Below are 24,849 nucleotides of genomic sequence, written 5' to 3'. Positions count from 1 at the left end.
TATTGCAACAATTGGAAGCTGATACATCATAAGTATAAAAATCATATTGAAATTGGAAGTTAAGCCACACAACTCAACCTAGCACTACCTTGTGATAAAAAGCTAGTCAGAAAACCAAACTTTTGCTGATGGCCACATAATTTAATTTAGTGTAGAATGCTGAGGGATTCTAAGAGGTCCTTTGGAAAGCTTTGTAGAGGGAAGGAGACAATTTTTAAAGCAGACTTTTTATTTTTAAACACAAAAGCATAAAAACGAAGGATTTTTTTTCATGAAAGAAGTCTTCTTCAAGTAAGAAAGTATTATGTTTAAAGGGTTACCTTCACTAATGATTACATCGGGTGATTCTAAGTCTACGATGTCTGTCATCATAAAGGAAAAGTATGACACCAAAGGGTTCACACTAATTTTCTGTAAGAATATGGAAGAGGAGGAGCACAATGATGTTACATAAGGGTGGGCTTAAGTAATACACAGATCTCAGGTAATCGAATGCTTTTGTGCTAATGTAGATCACCGTGTTTGTGTTAATGTTTTTCCACTGATAAGAAGGTTTGAATTGGACAATAGTACCAATCAACAATATTTCGTGGGGGTGCATTTCCACTGATGCCAGCCACAAGCACTAATCTTAAACCCAAAACTTCTCACTTTCTGTTGGACTTTCTCTTTATCACCTGCCACATGTAAATAAAATGGAACTTTTTTCTGATAAAGATACTTTACAAGGCGATAACCAATTTGCCACATGTTGCCTTGGCTGCGGTATTTGGGGACAGTGTAACCCATCCTCAGCTCACAGGACTGTTCCATCACAATCCAAGAGACAGGCTTCCCCTCTGGATCCAGCACACCAAATCCTGGAAAATTCTGGAGGCAGCGTTCAATGTATTTCAAGCTCCTCTCATTTTTTCCAAAGTCCCACTGCTCATTTATAAGACCTGCATGTGAGGCATCCAAGAAAATGACTGGAAAGTCTTTCTCCCTGTCAAGAAAAAAAAAAAAACTGTGTATTTATTAAGCCAATATTTACCAAATACTGGAGTTGCAGAAAATAAATATAACACCATCCCTTTCCTTGGGGATCCTACAGACGACAGGAGCAAATAGATGCATAAAAAAACTACAATTTCTATGTTTGCTTCAAAATGTTTCTAAATAATGGAGGGATGAGGGACACTGTATCCTTTACAACTGCAGTACCCAACCCCCTGGCCAGGGACTGGTATCTGTCTGTTATCTGGCCTATTTAATAATAGGAGCTGGGTCACACAGCAGGAGGTGAGCACCGGTGAGCAACGAAGCTTCGTCTGTATTTACAGCAGCTCCCCATCACTCGCGTCACCACCTGAGCGCTGCCACCTGTCAGATCAGCAGCAGCATTAGATTCTCATAGGAGGGCGAACCCTACTGTAAAGGTGCATGCAAGGGATCTAGGTTGTGTGCTCCTTATGAGAATCCAATGCCTGATGACCTGCAGTGGAGCTGAGGCGGTGATGCTGGTGCTGGGGAGGCAAATGTAATAAATGCTGGCTGCAAATGTAATAAATATAATGTGCTTGAATCATCCTGAAACCGTCCCCACCCTGGTCTGTGGAACAATGGTCTTCCATGAAACTGGCCCCTGGTGCCAAAAAAGGTTGGGGACTGCTGCTTTACAATACATCCTGATTCTCTTATTGTACAAGTTATCTGAGACTCAGTTTTCTCATCTGTAAAGACACAATAGCATGCTCTGTAGGTATGAGGGCAGGGAAGAGGGGAAGATCTCTATCAACCCTCTGCAAGGAGGAAAAAGTTTTGGGAAACTTTGTCAGTTTCCAAGTCACTCCATGTGTCCCAGTGGGTGGATCACCAGGCACTAAATGTTCTACACATGGATGAGGCTTTGTTGTTGTTTTCTTCCATGCCTTACCTGATCCTGAGCCTGTTTCCCCAAAGATCCCTGCTACCCTCCCTCCTGTGGATAGCCAGAGCTAGAATGCCATGATATCAAGACATGCATTTGAGCCTAGAGGAAAGAATCACCTTAGGGCAGGTGTTTTATTTCAGGTCTCTGGATTTATATTATTAAATATTATTTAATCCCCATTTACCATTTTTCCTCTTAAGATTCTCATGGGAACGTAGCAAGGCCAGAGCAGGATTTGAATATTATTGACTCTTCTAGCTAAATCTATCGTATGAGTGTGTTTAGATTTTATTGACTTCTGGAATTAGTAATGCAATTATAAAGCATGTACAAATTATTAGAGGGAAGTGGGTCTCTCTTCTTTCTTTTATCTCCTACTTCCCAGTTGTCTTCTCTAGAGGCATCCACAAATGCCAATATATTTCGTGTAACTTTTCTCTGTACCTTCGTATTCTATGTAATTTTATATGTGTACACACATTTGTTTATTTACATAAGTAATAGCATAACATATACACTGTTCTGTCCACCTTATTTTTTTCACTTCAATATATTTTGGAATTCTTCCCTAATCATTTCTGTAGAGCTGCTTCATTCTTTCTAATGGCTGAATAGTATTCCAATGTATGGATGTATTATAATAAATGCACCTTTCCCCCCATTAATGGGTGTTTAGGTTGCTTCATATGTTATGGTATCACATATTAAATTCATGAAATTTTCACCATCAAGTTTTTCAACATGTTTCATTTAAAATGCAAATTCTTTGACACAACAATTCCAATTCTAGGAATCTCTCAATCAGAAACATTTCTACAACTGTGTGATGATCTATTTATGAAGATATTTCTTGCATAAGTTGCAGTAAAGTATGTACATATGTTATAAAAAAAAGAACAACTTGCATACCTAGAGTAATAAAAGTATACATACCAGTGTTAAGAATATTTATACCTGGCAGGAAGATTGTAGGGAACCAAAATGGAAAGACCTTTATTTTTTACTTTATATACTTATATACTTTCTATAGCATGTAATAGTTTTATAAAAAATAAATAGTTTTAATAAATATTTTTCAATGCAACATTATGCCCTTTACCTTCTCAGAAAGACTCTTGTGAGGTCTAAGGGAGATAATATATGCAAAAGACCTCATCTAATCAAGGCTTTGCCCATGCTCAGCAAGCATCTGCTAACGTAACTCCTTTCTTTTACCCATGCGATTGTGTATCCCATCATAATTTAATCTCAAATCCTACATTTCTAAGTATATCCTTTTTGGCACCTCAATAATTCTATGAGGAATTTGGAAAGTAAAAGGTAAAATCTCACTTGTTATCTTCATCCACTTTATGCATTTTAAACAACTCCACCAATTCCATCTTGTCATCACTCGAAGTCTTTCGTTTCACTAGTGTTTCTAAGGTAAAAAGCATGGTATTTATGTAATCCACCTGCACAGATTTTGAAGCTGCAACCTTTCTTATCGCTTGGTCCACACTCTCCTGGCAACCTGGAGAGAGAAGAAGGACAGATACTGCTTTATCCCTCCCATATCTGCTACCAATGGACCATGGGTCTTTGCCTTTTAACTTAGACTAGTTACCTTGGATCTGGAAGGTTTGTTCCCAATTGATAACCTGGGGGCATGCCAGGACCTCCTCTAAATTGTCAGGAGCTTTGGTGAAGATGTGGTAAGTGTTGGTGTAATGATCCAGGTCATCCAACATCTCCTGACATAACAAATATCAATCATAGTTACATAGCACTACAATTTAGAAAAAAGTTCTTGCATAGGTCTAGAGTGCTAGAGATTTTATTGTTTGATATCCTCTATTTTTCTGAGAGAGCTGTAGAAAGTGGCCTTGGAATCCCTTGCAGAATAATTCACTACTAATACTCTAAAAAGTGGTTCCTTTCTGACAGTGCGAGAAGTCGGGTGCCCCTGGGAGGGTGAGTTAGTAGCTCCACTGTCTCGAATTAGAAGTATACCAGAAACAGTGTATGTTAAGGAAGTGAAAAAAGGTGCCTAAGGTATGGAGAGAAGTGGAGGGAACAGGATTGGCAAGGCTCTGAGTCTTTGGTGAGGAGAAACCTGAGCTAATTCTGACCCAGTACTCTGAGGCTGGCTCAGTGATTGGCTCTGGGCATGCATGGGAATAGATCGAGTGGACTTTGGGAAAGAACCGTTATGCCAGAGCCAGAGTACTACCTGGAATAGAGGGCCCAGTCTGCCTCCACATGCCTGCCTACCCTCTGCTGCTGACATTTACCCTCAGTAGTCCTGGCAGGTAAAAACACTTCTTAACCATTTCTAGCCATAGAAGCCTATGTTGAGATGTATGCCTATGATCAGAGTATTGATGGAAAAGACTGACTAGATGGGATCCTAAAGTTACTTGCAACTCCTGAATTATTGACCATCAGATCTAACTTCAAGCTTTATCTCACTGTCCTACCCCCTCTCCCAAACAATCCCCCTAGTAGCCCTTCCAGAACCTGTATGCATCAAGGGTGCCAAAGTTCTTCTCCCCATCCCCCATCTTCAAACCCCTCATTGCCACACAGAGAACAACCTGAGAGTGACTGCCCTGGTGTTCAGTAGCTATTGCTCCTACCTCTCTCCGAGGCCGAGTAATGACCATCTGATAATCTGGCCAGGCATCCACCAGCACCTCCATGTTGAATGGGTTTTTATTTCTAATGTTGAAAATAGTGCCATATACCTGAAAAGCAACAGAACAAAATGGAAGAAGATGAAGTCTCTGAGATAGGGTCTTAGATGTAGAGTAGAAAATAAAGCAAGAGTTTTAGGAGGACTTGACAGGATGGAGCCAGTGCTTCCAAGCTGGATCATTGAATTATACTCATTGACAGGTATGCTACCAGAGGGCCCAATACGATTCCACAAAAATCCAAATGAATAGCTGAATCATTAGGAACTAACTCCCCTGACATTCATTTTTTAAATGCATGTCATTTTTTTCTCACTTTTTTTTTTGTTTCATAACTTACCACTTATTTGGCATCTGTGATATATCAGATCTGTGTTAAGTATGGGAAATGTAAAGATGAATATGATATGACCACTGCCTTCAAGTTAAATTTAGAATGATAGAGAGACACATCATTCAATAATAATAGGACACATGTTCTGAATGATGTACGCACATGGTGGTGTGGGATCCCAAGGAGTAAATGCGCTACCAGTCTAGAAAGTGGTGGGGGAATTTATAGAGGAGTATTAAACAATATTTGAACTGGGTCTTGATGGATAAGTAAAGTCTTTTCCTGGCAAAATAAGGAGAGAATGAGGGCATGTTATTGCAGGTAAGAGAAAAAGCATGTGTGAAATGCTTGAAGATGTGCCACAGTACATCAGAACTGCTGAACTGTAAGGGGTTCGGTGGTGATAGGATGTGGTATGTGGCAGGAGAACATTGGGAGATGGAAGAGGAAAGTCTGGGTATTTTGTTATAAACCCTGTAACCCAATTAAAGAATGTGCACTTTGTGCCTTGGGGATGGACTGCAAATTTTAAAATAAGGGTATGATATGATCGTGCCAGACAGATGAATCCATCACCAAGTTGCAGGGGGGCTGGTAAAATGGCAATAAAGAGATATTGCAGTTACTAGAAGGGATAAGGAAATCCAGTAGAGAGAGCTGTAGGATGGATTCAAAAGATGTGAGGTCACAAAAAAGAAACCAAGTATGTGATTGACTGGATTTAGATATTAAGATCATTCCTGCAAACGGGTTCTGACTTTAGACTTATATTTCCATCTGTCCAGGAAGGTTTTGACCCCAGATCTATCATCCTCACACCTCAGACCTCTCTCCTCAGATGTCCCCTACTCCCTTACCTTCAAGGATTCAGGGATGTTCTTTTCCAAGGATTCATATAGAATCTGCAGCTTCTCGGATTCATGAAGCACAAACATCTTATGTAGCACTTTAGCCTCCTTCCCTCAGGAAGATGATCTGAAGAAACAAACACACAAACAAAAACACCTGGAGAGATAAGACAGGTGTCCAGAAAGAGGAGGAAGGAGAAGTCACCCAGGATACCACACATTGTTAGTGGTAGCGGGCTTTAGATCCTCAAAGCCCCAGGCATTGAAACACTTGCACTAATATTGCCATAGTATGAGTAGTATTTTCAGCTATTATGAATGAATGTAATCATGTGGAAAAAATCCATGGCCTATATTGTGAGTAGTCCTTTTTTCCTGAGAAACAAAATAATTGTTGATTAGTGGTGATACCATCCAAGTATAAATTGGCAAAATCTAGGAACTGGGAGTGTATCTTAGCAACCTGAAAAATAGTGCAAATCCTTTATTTTATTTACTTTCACATCTAGAAACTCATCACAAGGGAATAATAATAGATGTGTATGAAGATGTAAACATAAGGAAGTTTATTGTAATATTATGATACTGCATATTTACATATAATATAAAACCTCTTATGGAGAAATGATTAAATTAACCCAAATAATGGATTATCAGGCAAATTATGTCTTTGAAGAGTGGTTAATGACACAGAAAAATGTCCATGTAATGAAGTTAAGAAAATATATGATATAATAGCAAAATAATAATGTAAAGATGGATAGGTAAATGGGCATCCGTATACACGTACATGTGTGTATACCACCTGAAATTTTTTCTGAAATAAAAGTGGTATGTAAATAAGATATATACAGGAACTTTTGAACTTTCTTCCAGCTTTATACACATGGATATCTGACTTTCTTTATATATATAATTATATATTTTTTATATTATATATACCTGACCTCTCATATGATACGTAAAGGCATTGTACAAGAGTAGCCACATTTTCTAAGAACCAACACATACAAGAATTTCTAAGCTATTGTGATGACTTACAAGGGAGACATCAATAGTTTTTTCAATTATAACAATCCTGGAAAATTCAGCACCTATGAAATGTTTGTGTGTGTGTGTGTGTGTGTGTGTGTGTGTGTGTGTGTATACACACATATTAACACGTATATCCAGAATCAATGCAAAAGGAAAAACAGTGGTTAAGAACATTGTCTTTGGAATCAAACAAACCAAGATTACAACACTGGGTCCTCTTCTTGCTCTCTGGGTCACTTTAAGTAAGTCAAATCACTTGAGCCTCTGTCTCACTTTATCTATAAAATGGGTATAATAATATGTGCTTTTAGGTTGTCATGATAATTTCATTAAGTCACAAACTATGTAAAGTGTTTCATGTGGTGGTGGATGGTGTATATATAAGGTTCTGCGGGAAATTTCAAAGCCCTTTAAAGTGAACATTCCATAGGACAAGAACATAATTGAAGAAAACTGCAACTTCAAAGATGGTACTGTATACAACTTGCTTGAAGAAATCTACTAACACAAAGTAGACATTTTGAGGCAATCCACAGCTCTAGAAAAAGCCAGCATGTTTGTTTCCCTGTCTAGGGTGACAGGGACACTAACCAAATGGCACAGAATTCTGCCCATTCTGCAGGCCTTTCACAGAGTGTTTCCCCAGGGGAGAGTGATCATCTCAGGAAGTGGGGCCATGTCTTATTCTTCCTTGTGCTCAAGTATCAAGCACAGCACATGGCAATAGTGTAAACACTAATGAACTTTTGTTCAGTGAAGAAATGAATGGAATCAGTGAGGAGGAGAAATGGGGTCCTTGGAATACACTTCCTTGAAAACTAAGCATCAGCTCTCCTTGTTCCAGGCATAGTCAAGTTTCTAAGCAAAATGTGACTATGAACAGAAGCTTTCAAATCGAAAAGAAAATGCCCAGTAGCAGGTTATTTTTGAGCGTGTAAACTGAGATATGGAACATGTATGCAACGCAGAAAAGGGAGGCAGCAAAAAGGCTATGTACAGCCTTGTCCCCTCTTTCCATTGTCCATAGCACAGGCTTTCCCACCCTCTACCACACTGCAGTCAGCTCTCCTCCATGTCAAGACCCTGACTCAACTCCCACCAATGGGGGACACCTATTTCCAACTCGTCCCTGCTCTGAGGCAGAAGAACCTTTCTGGCTCAACTTGATCCAACTGTCACTCTGTTATAATCATCCATTAAAATACGTTGAAGAAAACAGATGTTTAACAAGATCAGTGAGGAAGAGGGGCCAGTAGAGGGGAAAGGTGACCAAGGAAGAGTCTGAAATCAAGAGATGTATCTTGGACGTCAAGGTGGGAGAAACTTTCAAGGAGAGAGTGACCAGATGAGTCAAAGGCTGCTGAGAAGCGAAAAGAGATCAGTACTAAAAATGCCACTGCATTTTGGAGTTACGAGTTGATTACTGACTTGCTAAGAGATGTGTCATGGAATGATGGGGGAAGTAACCGGTTTAAGTGGGTCGAGGACTAAATGAAATGTGAGGAGGTGAAGATAACTCTTTCAAAGAGCTTGACCAGGAGAACATGAGAGTATCAAGGAAGAAAGAAAGGTGCAAGGAAGATAAAAGGAAGGTATTTCTGTTATTAGATGAAAAAATTAAGCATATTCATGCTAACTAGAGATAGGATATAAGATGGGGGTAATCGATAAGCCAATGGATATGTTATAATAGGACATGGAAATGTGAAAGAAAAATTCATTGACCTCTTACAAAATGCCAGCCACTGTTTCAAATCCTTTATGTCCTATTGATCGATTCATTTTATCACCAACCATAATTCTAAGTATAGGTATTAAACGTAATTTTGGACAGGAAGAATACCTCTTCCAGTGAGATGTCAGAGAAAGATTTTGGGATGGGTGTGAATGGAAGATTATGTGTGGAAGTATACAGCAAGTCCTCAAATATTATTTCATTCAAGATCATTTCATTACAATGTTGATGAGAAAAATATCAATTCCTACTGGGGCTGCTGTCTTTGTGAGGTTTGCTCATTTTCTCATGTTTATGTGGGTTTTCTTCAGGTATTTGGTTTTCTCCCACATCCCAATGATGTGCACATTAGGTGAATGGGGTGTCTAAATTGTCCCCAATTTAGTGTGGGTGTGTGTGTGAGTATGCCCTGCAACACACCCTTTCAGGGTGGGTTCCTGCCCTACACCCTGAGCTGCCAGGACAAGCTGGCCACTCTCGACCCTGAACTGGAATAACTAGGTTGGAAAATGAATGAACACAAATTATTTTAAAATAAAAATCTATGATAATCATACAAATGCATGACAATGAACACTGTGCAAAAGCACTCAGCAAGCCTGCCATAATTGTAATTGTTTTTGAGCTCCTTACAATTTTTACTTTACAAACATTTATTTTTTTATTTAACCCACCACCACTCTGATCACCATCACTCACTGATTCACCAAAAATTGGGTAAATAAGTATCTTACTTGTTTTTACTAATTTTCCTTAAACGTATGTATAGCTCACATTTATTTCAATGTTGAATATTAGAATTATTTGAAGTCTTCATTTAGAACTTTTGTGATGTCTTATGACCAGAAATACGCCATCGGAACTTAACTCTTGTTTATATCAATCAGCCTATGGTAAAACTGGTTTCATTATCTGTCTTTCATTTAAAGTCATAGTTTCCAAGAATCTATCAAGATGTTAAGTGAGGACTTACTATATATGTAAATACAGTAAAAAAAAAAAAAAAGAAAAAAAGAGCAGGAAGTTGACAAATGATCTTTGAATGTCTATTTCCTGGAAGAAATAGAATTTCTTCCTTTTCCAAAAGTCACCTTTTGGAACTGAATGGGGTGAAGGAGGGTGCCAGGAAAGCATAGAGAAACAGTATGGTTTTATAGGAAATGGCTAGGGTTTGAATGGCTTTTGATGTTAGTGGGAGAAAGAGTGGATAAGGGATAGAGGGATTGGCAGGCATTGCTTAGGATCATGTAAAGATAGAAACCATCATTTGGATGTTTTACACATCCACATGCATAAGCTCAGCACCCTGAGAGTAGAAGCAAAGAAAACAAATTGAAACAAAGAAAGGTTGGATTTTTCCAGGCAGGAAGGGCCAGAAGGATAAGGGGCAAGGCATTTGACAATATAGGAATGGGAAAATTAAACTGACAAATTGTGGGATCTAGGAGAGAGAGGGAAAGAAGTAAAGTAGGTTGGGGATTAATAAATAGGAAGAAGTGAAAAAGCAAAGGATGAAAGTACTTTATGAATTCAAAGAATAGCAATGGTGACAGACAGGGGGAATGTATTCAGGCAATTTGAGGTTTTCAGAGGGAGATCAATTTGGGATGTATTGCTATTGGCTTCAATTCCAAGTCAATAGAGAAGAAGCCAATAAGCCAAGAAGCCAATAAGAGTTTCAGGTGTCATAAACATCACCAGGATGTAGCAGAAGTTTGATGGAGAGAAACGTTTGGGAGCCAGGTGCCAAATACATCAGTGAATGGACAGAAACTTGGCAGAGAGCAACAGGAAAGGATAAAGTTTTACTTTAGCCACATGACACAGACTCAAAGAAGGAAGGCATTCCTATGCAAATGAACAAGTAAGACTTTAGAAGCATGGATTGAAGGCCAAGAGAATCTGATTCTTTTCTTTACTCACAGTGTTACTATGGGGAACTGAAGGATATCAGGGAAAGGTACATGTATATTGATAATTTGTAGTTTAAGGAAAGCATTTGGAGAAGTTCAAAATGATACCCACTGGGTATGATGATTTCTAAAGTATTTTCCAGTTCCAGAGACATAAAAGTTGTTGAGGAGTTACTTCTCAACATTGGGGCCGGGCACGGTGGCTCACGCCTGTAATCCTAGCACTCTGGGAGGCTGAGGCGGGCGGATTGCTTGAGGTCAGGAGTTTGAAACCAGCCTGAGTGAGACCCTGTCTCTACCAAAAATAGAAATAAATTAATTAACCAACTAAAAATATTTATACAAAAAATTAGCCGGGCATGGTGGCACATGCCTGTAGTCCCAGCTACTCAGGAGGCTGAGGCAGGAGGATGGCTGAGCCCAGGAAATTGAGGTTGCTGTGAGCCAGGCTGATGCCACTGCACTCACTCTAGCCTGGGCAAGAAAGTGAAACTCTGTCTCAAAAACAAAAAACAAAACATTGGGACTGGTGAGTGCTCCTTCCAAGCATGTGCAGGGGTAAAAAAACAAATTAACAAATACGAATTATTTAGAATAAGGATCCTAATTAACTGAAAGGCTGAAGAAAAGAAAGACTTTGGCTGCCCAAAGCGACTCTGCTTACCTGAAGTTTCTTTGTAGACCTGTATACACACCACCTTCTGCAGTTGTTCTGGGCGGCAATGGAGAAGCTTCCGTAGCCACCACTCTATAGTCTCACCCACCTAAAATATAACTGACTGAAGTTGTCACTGCTTAGCGTAAAGCTCCAAGAAGTTGTGGTGGGTTTCTGTAGAGCAGACTAGACGTTCTCCATTGATGTTGAAGACAGAGGCTTTGTGGACCAGAGGAAGATTGGAAATACGTGCTGTATTGAGTTATCTTCTACAATTATAAAAAATTTTATGCAGGAATCTTTTGATTTATACCTTACCACTGGTAGCTGATTGGCTATTCTAAAGGAATAATAATAAGGCAACTTTACGTAGTTGACAGAAATGGCCCAGCTGCAGCATTATTACATAATGTCATTAGAGCAAACAAAACAGTTGGAAAATTTGGCTTCCTCCATGAAATGCCTGGCTTACTAGCTTTAACCATTTGTGACCTGGCAAAAGCCAAGAGTGCCTCAGAGAAGACACTGTAAGCATGAGAAGTGAGCTTCACATACCCTGTCCTCTGGTTCTCTAAGGTGGAGGATGGCGGGGGAAGAAAAAGCAATTACTGGACGAAATTTTAGGAAGGACTAGAATTCACTTTGGAAAGAAGCGGTAAAACTGGTTTCTTGATGTGTCCTCCTCACACCATCCACTGTAAAATCAATTGGGTTTGTTAAAAACACAAAAACCTCCCCAGATCAAGTGTTTCAGAGTCTCCCAGAATGCCTGGGAATCTGTATTTTATAAAATCGATGTGAAACAGTCTGATTTATGTTAACATTTTGAAGACATTGAGTTTGAGGAAAGGAAATAATATGTAATGGTAACTTATTTTACTTGAAGTCTTCATTATATTTTGGTGGCTGTAAAGCCAAATGGCTCTCTATATTTATGAATGTACTTACTTTTTTTTTATTTCGGAATTTTACGGGAGTACACTCGTCTTGATCATGTAATTTGTTTTTGTACAGTTTGAGATATGACATAGACGTGCGTACCCCTGTTTGGAAAGAGCTTTCATCAGCTCACTTCTTCTAAGCTCAGTCTCCCTGACCCTCTCTCCATGAGATCATATGTTTCTCAATAATAAATTCTCCAACAGGGGTTATTAGATGCCCATCCCTATCTCCACTCTCTCTTTCATGTTTCATGAGAATTTGTGGTTTACCAAAGAAGGCTTTTAAATAAATCTGCTTATGGACATTCAATTAAAAGACAGTAAAAAACAAACAAAAAATGTTATAAAATTGTCCACAAAAAAAAAAAAAAAAGAAAGAAAAAAAGTTAAAGGACAGCGAGAATGTGACTAAAAGAAATTCAAAGGTGTTCCTTAGTTGGCTGACTATAGGTTTTGAATAATAATGGCTAACATGTATTGAGAAATTTACTATATGCCAGGCACATTCTAATTGTTTCATTTGATCCTCCCAATAGCCCTATGAGGTAAGCATTACTCTTAACCACATTTTATAGAGAAGAAAATTCAGATATAGGGCAGTTAAGTAGCTTGCTCGAAATTACACAAAATGAAAATAGCTGAGCCAGGGCTCAGATCTAGGTTGTCTGGCTCTAGAGATGAAGGCTCTAGAACCCTTGCCAAAGGCCTCCAAGTGAGATTGGAGACAAATATCACTCTTCCGCTTCTGATTGCCATCTGTTATTTGAGACCACATTATCTGCCAGTTTCCTCGTTGCCATGAAAGCCTCATTTAGCCTTAATTTCCTTCCTAAGGCCCTGTCTCCAAATATAGTCATGTAACAGGTTAAGCATTCAATCCTGCATCAAGCACGTTGTTGGAAATATGGTGCTGATAGACTTGCTTGATGCAGGACTGACATAAACCTTCAATTTGTTAAAAAAACAAAACAATATCTGCAAAGCACAATAAAGTGAAGTACAATAAAACGAGGTATACCTGTACTGATTTCATCTCTTTTGAATATATACTCAGTAGTGGGATTGCTGGATGAAATGGTAATTCTAGTTTTAATTTTTTGAGGAACTTCTGTACTGTTTTTCATAATGGCTGTGCTAATTTACATTTCTACCAACAGTACACAAAGAGCCCTACATCCTCTCCACCAGTTATCTTTCGTCTTCTTGATAACTGCAATTCTAATGGGTATAAGATGATATTGCGGTTTTAATTTGCATTTTCTTGGTAATTAGTGATGTTGGGAATTTTTTTCATTTACCCATTGCCCATTTGTATATCTTCTTTTGAGAAATGTCTATTCAGGCCATTTGCCAATTTTTTAGTCAACTTATTTATTTCTTGCCATTGAGTTAATTTCCTTATTATTTTGGATATTAACTCCTTAGATGTATGGCTTGAAAATATTTTCTTCCATTCCATAGTTTGCCTCTTTGACCCATTGATTGTTTCTTTTGCTGCACAGACATTTTTTAATTTGATGTAACACCATGTGTCTAATTTTGCTTTCATTGTCTGTGTCTTGGAGTTCTATATTTAAAAAAAAAGTCATTGCCCAAACCAATACCATGAAGCTTTTCTCTCATGTTTTCTTCTAGTATTTTCGAAGTTTCAGGTCTTACATTTAAGTGTTTAAACAATTTTGTGTTGATTTTTGTATATGGTTTGAGATAAGAATTTGATTTCAGTCTTCTGTGCATGGATATCCAGCTTTCTGAACACCATTTATTGAAGAGACTACTAGCCTTTCCCCATTCTGTGTTCTCGGCACCTTCATTAATATCAGTTGAGCTTAAATGCATGGGTTTATTTCTAGACTCTCTATTCTGTTCCATTGGTCCATGTTTCTGTGTATATACCGTAAGTTTTTGGTTTGCAGTTACTGTGAGGAATACATAAAATATTGCACAGTTATTATAAGCTATTTTAAGCTGTTAACCACTTAACTTTTATCACATTAGAGAAACTAAACTTTTACTCTATCCCACTCACATTTTGTGATTTTTTATCACATTTTGTGTTTTTAATATCTCACAGTTTACATCTTTCTATATTGTGTATCCCTTAACTCCCTTCACAGATTGTTGTAGCTATTACTGTTTTTGATAGTTTTGTCTTTTAATTTTCATAATAAAGATATGTGATTTAAACATCACCATTTCATTATAAGAGCATTCAGAATTTGCCTGTGTACTTACTTTTACCAGTGAGTTTTATGCTTTCAGATGTTTTCATGTTATTCATTAATGTCATTTTGTTTCAGCTCAAAGAGATTTCTTTAGCATTTCCTATAAGACAGGTCTGGTGATGATAAACTCCCTCAACTTTTGTTTGTCTGGGAAAGTCTTTATCTCTCCTTTATTTGTGAAAGACAGCTTTTCTTGGGAACAGTATTTTTGGTTGGTCACTTTTTTTTTTGATAGTACATTCAATATATCATCCCATTCTCTCTGTCCTGTAAGGTTTCTGCTGAGAAATCTGTTATTAGCCTCATTTGAACTCCCTCATGTTATTTGCTTCTTTTCTCTTTTTGCTTTCAGGATTCTGTTACTTTGATTTTTGACAGTTTAATTAAAATATATCTTTGTGTAGTCTTTTTTGAATTAAATCTTCCTATACCTGGATATTTATATCTTTCCTCAGATTTGGAAAGTATTCTTCTATTATTTCTTTAAACAATCTTTCTTCTATTATCTGTTTCTCTTCTCTTGCTCGAAAACACATAATGCATATATTGATTCTTTTAATGGTGTCCCATAATTCTTACAGGATTTCTTCACTTTTTTAAATTTCTTTTCCTTTTTGTTCTTCTGACTGGGTAATTTCAAATGGCTGTCTTTGAGCTCATTGATTTTTTCTTCTGTTTGAGCAAGTCTGATGTTGAAACCCTCTATGGAAATTTCTAGTTCAATCATTGTGTTCTCTACCTCCAGAATTTCTGTTTGGTTCTTCTTTATGATTTATATCTCTTTACTGAACTTCTAATATTGTTCAGATATCATTTTTCTGATTTTGTTTAGTTGTCTATGTGTGCTCTCTTGTAGCTCACTGAGCTTTTTACAATAATTATTTTATTTATTTTTATTTTTTTTGAGAAAAAAATTATCATAAAAAGCTCAGTGAGCTACAAGAGGTTGGGGGGAGAGTGACACGGATAATGTAAAATTGTCCTTCCTATGCTCTTGAATCCATCTTTTCTTGTTTCTATGCTATATCCAGATGCTGTAATCTCTCACCTGGTTTCCTTAGCTCTTGCCAAGGAATTTTTGTGCATGAATAGTTGTTTAAATTGATGTTTCTGTGGGAGAGATAAATACTAGAAAGTTCCATTCCACCATTTGCTAATATCCAGTCTCACTGTGTCCAGTCAGACTGCTACATAGTGATTTACAAAGCGCCTCAGTGACATCAGAGACAAGGCTTCTGCCAATTCAGAAATAAAGATGGTCAATCGTTTGTTAAATGTTTTTACTACACACAAATATATAAACACACAATAATAATAACAACAACAATAATAATAAAGGGATGGCAGGAGGAAACTTTTGAACGTGGTGGATATGGCTTAGATTGTGGTAATGGTTGCATAAGTATTTATCTCCATACTCATCAAAGTTTATACTTTAAACATATACAGCTTTTTGTATGTCAATCATGCCTCAATAAAGTGCTTTTAAAAAAATAAAGTTAAACAAAAATGCATTTAGGCTCTTTATGCATGAAATATGGATGTATTTTAGATTTCTGTTGGCTACTGAATGTTTTAGATTTTCTGATGATCACTCTAATAAATAAAATAATGTCTTGAGCACATATTTGAAGATTAATTAATCAAAATTCCCCTTGCTGTAATAGGAGGACTTGTTAACCAAGTTATTCAAGCCAAGACCAGGCTAGAGGAAGAGAAAAAAGTTTCCAGCTCAAATAATTATGCAGATTGATTCAACTAATGAGGAAGAGGAATTATGATGAGATGTTGAAGGTTCTTGAAACCACAGCATGCAAAATGCATTGCACAGTGAGAGCCAGTACATTGCAAAACAAAGAAGAAAGGAAGAGAATTATGATGAGATGTCGAAGGTGTTTCTTAAAACCACAACATGTAAAATGCATTACAAAGTGGAAGCCAGCATCTTGCAAAACAAAGAACAGTGGCTTAGGATTCAGGATATCTGGGTTCTGGTATCAGCTTTGCACACTTAATCATACTTTCACTTTCTGGGACTTATTTTCTTCAAATGCAAATGGGACATTGAGACTAAGCAATCTCTAATAAACCTCTTTTCTGATTTTTGTTTCTTACAGGAAACATGTGCAGAGGCTGAAATCAGGTCGTTGGCCACAAAGGATGAAGGTAGAAGGCATTGGGTATCTGTCTTACCCACAGTTTTAGGGTGTGGACTTAGAGAAGGTATGGGTTGCCCATTAGCAGGGACCAGACAAATAATGAAAACTGAGTTTAGGGTAGAAAAATGGGGTGCAAGAGACAAAAGAATTAGGGAAGAAAATATTTATGAGCAATCTATAGGGTTCTCTGTTGTTTTGTAGTACAGTCAATAATGTTTTTGCTTTTCTCTTCTTTAGACTCTAAGAGGTACAGAACACCTCAGAGAGCCATATAGCTCTAAAATTTTTTTGGATTCCCAAAGCCAAGAAAACACATCCTGTAGAGTCCACATCTTCCCAAATCCCTGATCTATCCAAGACCACATCTCATTTTCCTATTTCTCAGGAGTCACTGAAATTTCATCACCTTCATAGAACAATTTGACATGACTTTTCCTCTCCATAAAGTCCCCAGATGCCCCTTTTCTTCCCCTGTGAAGGCTTTAGAATTTCACTTCTGTGTCTTCAGTTTTTCTAAGTGGTAGGTTGTTGCTCGTCTCAAACTCCAGACACCTCCATCCTCTTCTGGGACACATTCATATTAGTACTATCAGTCTTTTTGACCCAAAATAGCTTATATTACTTGGCCTTTCTATGCCTTGCCCCCAGCCACCAGTCAGTTAGAACAGCTTTCTTCTGCTACAGAGAGGTGCAACCACATCTAAAGCCACTGTCAGTTCAAAGTCTTTGGACTGGCTGAAGAACACCTCCCTGAGCATCCAGAAGTGCAGAATCTGCTCAATCACCAAAGCTCCTGCATTAAGAGTTAGGATGCTCCTGTGGACCATCAATAGGAACCTCTTTAGGAATTCTGAGACAAAGCAGGTATTTCAGAGGAACCCTTGGCCCATGTGTCCTCCAGTTATCTCAGAAGCCAGCAGAGATGACCTTGACCCTATAAACACCCTCGATGTAAAAAAAAAAAAAAAAAACAAACAAACAAACAAAAAAAACTGCCCCTGGATTTGAGAGTATGAGGATATCTTGGTGAGTATGCTGATGAATGGAATATACTACCATACAGAAGAGGTGGGTTGTGCCAGCATCTAGTCACTGCCTTAAGATCACTTTTAAAGAGTTGATTTTAACCAAGGGGGATTGAGTGACCTTTAAGTCTCTTCAAATTTCTCCAAAAGACCTTACAAAGGCAAGTTGTCTCAGAATCCCTAAGCGGCTTCCAGATTCTATGAACAGATACTGACTGCCATCAGATGGGAACCCCTCTCCCTGAGGCAGCTGCTACATCCTAGTTTCGCATTGCTAAGGGTTAAGGAAAGACATTAATATGAAAGAAGCATCCCGGAGACCCTTGACATGCTGTGAGAGAATGCAGAGGGTGGGCCTGCAACTGCTTTCTACAGTCACCCAGTCCTGCAGTCCCAACACCCTGACATAAGCAAGAGTTTCAGGACTTCACAGGGGTTCAAAGATGCCCAGATCATGGCCACTCTTTTTGGTATGAGGCATATTAAAAAGTAAAGACAGACCAAAACATAGACACACACTATAATAGCTTTAAAATGTGTATATTTTATAAATTTATGTGTAACAACAAAAAAAGTGCCATGCAATACAACTGTTTTACTCATAAGATCAGCACAGGAATTATAAAGCATTAATTCAATGTGGTTTCTTGACAGTATGTAATTTATGGTGGATGCTTTCTTTCAGTTCTGTCAGAATTCCTGTACATATCACCTCAATGGGAGATAACATCAGAAGCTCAAGTTTGGGACCCTTTGTGAAAGTGGGGCCATGCCCAAATGCTCTCCTAGTCCTCTACTCCACCATCATCCCATGCTGGGCCTGCAGAGCCCCAGGGGATAGAAGGACATTCAGAACTAGCCACTTGTGTGGGGACCCAGATCAGAGAGGAATTGGGGAACATTGAAATGCAGCTTGAAGAGCCCAACACTGATTAGCATGAACTCAAAACCTATGAAACCAGAATTCAATGCTGCTATTTAGCGAGTCCACATTCCTACCAGAGTCTAGGCTGCCATGAGTGTTTCAGAAAAATACCCTGTAACTAATATTGACTATGGTGGGACTGGTATCAGAAGTGAGCTGAACCAGAGAGCCCTAAGGTGCTGACATAAGGAGAGACCTTTCTATTTTGATCCATAGACTAGGTGCATCAGGAAAGTTGACTTGGAGAGGCCCCTGCTGGAGTCTTGCAGAGTGACCACTCTCTGTAAGAAGGTAGATGTTCCTGAAAAGGAGGTATATGTGTCTGAGTCCAGCCCCAGCCCTCTGTACTCTATGAGCCTGGGCTAAGCTCTAGAGAGACTCCAGAGCTGATCCTAAAGACTAAGGCATAGGAGTCTGCTCTGGAACTGGCAGGTGGTCAAAGGAACTGGCATGCTCACTAGCCCTAGAGATGGGAAAGGAGCCCACAGGGAAGCTATTCTCCTGGCCAAAGTCCTGACACAGAGTTTGCCAAAAACCAAGGCAGTCTTGAGGCAGATTGGAGCTAGCATTGGAACTAGAGTCAGACAAGAAGGTGTAGATCCTCTGTCTGCCACTGGCCCAGCTTAATGACTTTGAAAAAAATCCCATATTGAGCTTTTATTTCCTCATTTGTAAAATGAGCATAACTTGGGCTACTGAGATGACTAAATGAGATATTGCGTGTGAAGGTAGCTAACACTTAGCAGAAGCTGCATAAAGCCCAGATCTTATGCATTTCTGAAACATAATATTAGCCATTCATGATTCTCAGTTTTGATTCTTGAAATGAAATCTAAGGAAATAATTTGAAAGTCCAGGAGATTAATGACGGAGGTATTCAGAAAAGTAAAAAGTCAGAAAAATACTTAAATGTTCAACCATAGGGAAGTTCTTAAGTAAGTTGTGTTATACCCACTCATAGTAATGTTGAGTAAAAATGCTTAATGTCAAGGGAGTATATTCCCGAAAATACTGTCAAATGAATAAAGCAGATTGCAAAGCAATATGAAGAGTATACCAGTCTTATAAAAACATTATCTCTGTGATTTTTGTTTCTCATCAAAGACTCAACTCTGGATCCTGTCCCATGCCCAACACATTGCCCCTCCCCTAGGATTAGGCAGCTGCTCATACACAACTGAACTCCATCTGGACATACCCTTCCTTGGATATGCACCTCTACTTGGCCTCTACTTGCAGAGGTGTCTCTCTGGGGACCATTCTGTCTCCCATTGGATGCCCACCCTAACATTTGTGGATCTCTAGGCAAAAATGGAAGTCTATATAACATACTTGAATATCTATGCAAACCAAACTGAAAACTGTTAGATTAAATATGTTCTATCCTCTATATTAACAGATATGCCTTTGTAAATAAGGACTCAATCATAGAAAATAACGTTGGCAGAATACACATTCAAATGTGAGTAGTAGCTATCTCCTACTAGATAGTGGTAATAGGGTTGCTTAATGCATGAGTAGTTTTATAAAATATCTATGCTGTAAATGTAAGACTTCTGATATCAGAAGAATGATGTGATATTCATCTACTGATATTTATTGAATGATTGAATGTCTACTTTATATGAAGAATTTTTCTAGGCACTTAGGATACATCAAAATAAAGATCCCTGCTGGCATGGGGCTCTTAGCCTCATGTGTGGAGGCAGACAGTGAAACAAATAAATTGTGTAGCATGGTGCAAGGTGACAAGTTATAAGGAAAAAGAATATCAGCAGATAATGACAATGAGGCACAGGGCCATGGGAGAGAGTGGGGGAGCAGTTGTGATTTGACAATTTGAATTTTCTCAGTGAATTGAGAAATAAGGCCATCTGTGGAGAATGAAAATAGGGAAGAAGTATGGGTCTGAAGAGAGAGGAGGTGGTGAAGCAGTCATCTAAGTCGTGGGAGACTGAATGCATTGCGGAAGTCTAATATGATTGACTGGCAGTCATGAGAGCCCACTGGAGGTGTGTGGTCATAAATTTGAAGTAAGACCAGTCAGTGTGAAAGTGTGTTTTTTTTCTCCAGCCATATGCAGCCAAGTTCAGGCCCAAGGTAGGAAGAGAGTCGAATTTAACCAGGTTTGCGGTTTTTCCACATGAGTACGACAGCAGTGTGAATTAAGGGCAAGGTGGTTGAGGGTAGATGAAAGGCAGTGATTGTAATGACGACTCATGAGATCTATGTATACGAAAAAGGGGAAAGAGGAGGTGAGGGAGAGGGACAACATGATAGGATTGGAGGTCCTTGTGGGGCTGCCTTTATATTAGAGTCAGGGTTTAAAGGGGGATGAGCAGAAAAGGAGGTGATTGTCAGAGAATAGGAAGCACAAAATCAGGACTATGGAATTAAGGAGGGGTTTTAATTGTTGGTAATGGTAAGGTTTTGGATATGACCATAGAAGTGGGCGGCTGGAGAAAGGTGAAGGACTAAGATGCTTGAAGAAGATGCATTCAAGGGACCAAGGCCAGCAGTTGAAAATATCCTTTATGCACTTATTAAAATCACCAAAAATGAAAACAGTGAAAATATTCGAGCAAGTGTCCATAAGCCAGGAGCTACAATCTTTGAAAAATGAGGGGTGAGAGCCTTGAGACCAGTAGATGGAGGCAATAGCGACAGGGTAATGGGTGATGTAATCTGATTGTATAGATTCAAAATTGGACGGTGATGGGGAGCAAGGAGGATGAGGATGGACACCCCACCACTAGGCCAATGTTTGAGGGCTACTGAATAACAACCACTTGCCATTTGTAAAAGCTGAAGCATTAACAACGTCCTCAGGGGAGAGTTGGGAGTAAAAAGCTGAAGGAAATGTTCACAGAAGAGGTGAGGGCATGGGAGATGTTGTTAACATGGGATTCCTAAATTCCGGAGGAGGGTGGAGCCGTAGCAGGATTGAAATAGGGAGATGGGGAATGTTCTGGGAGTCAGGATTCTTTGGGGTGACCAACATGAACAGGCATAAAGATTAATCCTGGTGTGTTCAAGGCATATAGTAGTGTTTGGACAGGGACATTAAGGGTTAGAGAAGAATGGATGTCTGCTGCCCGGATCCAATGAAGCTATTAAAAGTGGTTTCTGTGAGCATTATTAACATATGAAAATGATTACTGTGTATGTGTATGTCAAAGAGATTGAAGGCAAAGATATATATATACTCCTGACACTATGCAGAAATAAATGTTTATCACTTGTCTATTTTTTAACATCCTAACTCTATGAAGCTTTTGAAGCCATATAGAGTAGAGATATAAGAAAAAGAGCAAAAGAGATACTTGTACTAGGCTGGTGTGAGCGTATTCTTTTTCGGTTGTCTAAATTTGAATACCAGACTTCAGGTTCTTGGTGCCCAAGTCAATAGAAATTGACACAAGCCCAGAAAGATTAATACAGGAAAGGCTTTTACTGGGACTTTCTGTTTGAACAAAAAGGAAGGCAGCACTGGTAAGAGGGCAGTCAGACCGGCTCTCTGAACAAACGGCTGGGGGACTTTTAGGGGGTTGTAAAAAGGGAGGCAGGTGTCAGTTTTGAAGTGGTCGCATATAGAGGCGGGGTTCTATTGAGGGGTGCACGCTTGGCAGTCATGCTTCATTATGCATCACATGTATCATGAGCATTTTCAATCTCTACCCTTGGGCATGGTTTTTAGCATTAAAATGAGATTATAATGAGGGAAAAGTCTAGTAAGGTCAGTTTGGGGTTCTTTTCTGGCTTGAGGTGGTTAGATCCAGATAGGTCTGGTTTTGTTGCAGCCAGGTTCCTTCTCACTGGTGTCAGCATCTTGCTGCAGTGGTCCTGGAAGACATTACTCAAAGACAGACAAGTTGGCCCCCTCCTTATATTTCTTATATGGGTATGGGCTGAATTCTTATATGGGTATGGGCTAAGAGGTCATTTGGCTTTTATTCTTCCACAGTTAATTAGGCTGGCTGGGTCATACTGACCCCTGTTGCCTTCCTTGGTCAGAAGTGAGGCCTGAGTCCTGTCCCTACACTGTCTTATTAGCAGGAGAGAAGAAAGGCTGAGAAATGGAGTTTGTTCCAGAATTAGGACAGTCCCAAGTCCAAGGTAAAGGACAAGAGCCCAAAACCCCATTAATTCTGCTCAGAACCCTGGATTAAGATATTAATACTGAAGAGTTTGAGAAGAGCCCATTGAGGGGAAAACTCTCCATGATTTATATATGTTAAAAAACAAAAACACCAAACTTTTTTCTGAAGTTTTTTATTTAAGGTCAAACATTGCCATAGAAAATTTTATGAAACATCCCGATGGTATTTAATCAATGGCTTGCTCACTGAAGACAGAGTCAAACATGTTTTTAAAACAAATTGTTCGTTCTGTGCTTAGATTCAGAGCAAAAAATAATAAAACAATAAAAAAATTAAAAAATAAAAACAAATTGTTCTCTCTAATTATAAAAGCAATACAAGATCACTGTCAAAACTGATACATTAAAAAAATGTAAAAAAATAAAATAAAATTACCCATAATTTTACTAGCAGAATGAAGCACTATTAACATCTTTATATATCTATAGGGAGATATAATTTGTATATAATTTTAATCATATTCACTCTACAATTCTGTTCACTGCCTTATTATTTTAACATTATATGATAGCAAAATTCATTCACATTAAAAAACATTTTTAAACCTAACTTTAAAGCTTGCATAATAGTCCATCTTAGGCCAGGCACGGTGCCTCATGCCTGTAATCCTAGCACTCTGGGAGGCCAAGGAGGTTGGATCTTTGAGCTTAGGAGTTCAAGACTAGCCTGAGCAAGAGCAAGAACCTATCTCTACTAAAAATAAAAAGAAATTAGCTGGACAACTAAAAATATACATAAAAAATTAGCCAGGCATGGTGTCACATGCCTGTAGTCTCAGCCACTCAGGAGGCTGAGGCAGGAGGATTGCTTGAGCCCAGGAGTTTGAGGTTGCTATGAGCCATGGCACTCTAGCTCAGGCAATAAAGTGAGACTCTGTTTTGAAAAAAAAAGAGTCCATCTTATAATGGCGATATGCCATAATCCATTATTAACCACTCTTCTATTGAAAATTTAGGATGCCTCCAAAATTTTGCTATTATTAAAAAATAATAGTGTGAGGGGCATCTTTGTACACAATTTTTATGTTTTGTGGTTATAATTTAAGATAGATTTCTGCAATTTAAACTACTGGGTTAGAGTATGAACAATTCTGAGATTCTTGAAACATGCTGCCACATTTCTTTCTAGAAAACATATAATTACTCATATACTATCAAAAGTCCATGAGAGGCTATTTTGTAGCCTTAATTGTCTTTATTATCATAATTAATGGTCACTGACATTTGCTGTGCATTTACCACACGGAAGTCATTGTGTTGGTTGTTTGCCTACAATATGTCATCTAACCCTTGCAACAACCCCATAAGGTAGGTTGCAGTAAACATCGATTATTTTTGCCTGCCTTTCTCATTCATTCTCCATTTTTCTCACTACACCTAATTTCCCTCGTCCTTTCCCCATTGTCTATAGTTTTAAAGGACTTGTCAGTTAAAGTTCCCTGCTCAAGTAGTGGTGGGCACTAGTCCCACATTAGTCTTATCAGATCTTTAGAAGCTAAATTTTGAGCTTTGTGGCACAGAGATGGAGAGAATGGAATTGATGTTCCTTATAACGATGTTCTAAGGAAACCATCCGTTAATTTCTGTGCCCCGATGTGCAGGGATGCCTGATTCCTGTCCTTAGCAAGGTTTTGTGGGTCAAGCTTTTCCCTGGATTCTGAGAGCAGCGCTATATCTTCATAATTAATTTTCCTTTCTTGCTTGAGTGAGCCAGAGCCAGTTTCCGTTACTTGCAACCAAAGGGCCCTGATACATAGGTACCGTAATTCTCACTTTTTATGAGGAACTTGACACTGGAGAGGTCGTGTGGTGGCTAGTAGCCGGAGATGGGATCTGTCCCCAGACATGCAGACTCCTGAGTCTGTGTTTGTGCCCACTATGCTGAGGTGACCATGTGAGCAAGGGAGCTGCTCTCGGGGGTGGTTCCTCTCTGCTGAGTTGTTGACTGGTAGGTTGTCTAGAATTTTGATAATTTTGTAGGAGAAGGGAGATTCAGCTGAAGAAGGTTATAATAATAAAAAGAAAGATAGCATTTTTTTCTGTTTTCAAATCCTTCTTTTTAACTATAGTTCCAGCCTCTCCATGTATTTTTCTAACTTGTGTAAAAATAAAAACATGCCAATTGTACTAAAGAAAAATCTGAAATAAGAAATAAATGACCCATATTTCTACCACCCCAAAATAACTTTATTTATTCTCTTCAAATCCTTGTCCCAATACACAATATTTTGGGTAAGTATCATGTACAAGTTATTATATATTTTGCTTTTTACCCATCTATTCATTATCATTGCTTTTCTATATAGTC

General features: G+C 38.6%; 1 protein-coding gene across 3 annotated transcripts in view; it reads right to left on the bottom strand.

Annotated features, from left to right (window-relative positions):
• Window positions 1-239: 239 nt before the first annotated feature.
• GLYATL2 (glycine-N-acyltransferase like 2) overlaps window positions 240-24,849 on the bottom strand; it is a 69,921-nt gene continuing 45,311 nt past the window's right edge. For 2 of the 3 annotated variants that reach the window (XM_076001853.1, XM_076001854.1), the window contains exons 2-6: window positions 5,779-5,896; window positions 4,531-4,638; window positions 3,519-3,645; window positions 3,245-3,425; window positions 240-985 (exon numbers count right to left, since the gene is read on the bottom strand). In XM_076001853.1, the coding sequence (XP_075857968.1) occupies window positions 577-985; window positions 3,245-3,425; window positions 3,519-3,645; window positions 4,531-4,638; window positions 5,779-5,856 (903 nt within the window). In that variant the 5' untranslated portion in view covers window positions 5,857-5,896 and the 3' untranslated portion in view covers window positions 240-576. Of the gene's footprint in view, window positions 986-3,244; window positions 3,426-3,518; window positions 3,646-4,530; window positions 4,639-5,778; window positions 5,897-11,116; window positions 12,542-24,849 lie in introns of those variants that run through there. The other variant, XM_012749876.3, reaches the window with a different exon arrangement.

Source organism: Microcebus murinus, chromosome 4 (genome assembly GCF_040939455.1).
Source record: "Microcebus murinus isolate Inina chromosome 4, M.murinus_Inina_mat1.0, whole genome shotgun sequence".
In the NCBI taxonomy this organism is placed as follows: domain Eukaryota; kingdom Metazoa; phylum Chordata; class Mammalia; order Primates; family Cheirogaleidae; genus Microcebus; species Microcebus murinus.
Note: the sequence above shows the minus strand (reverse complement) of the source record. Positions and strands in the feature narration are given on the sequence as shown.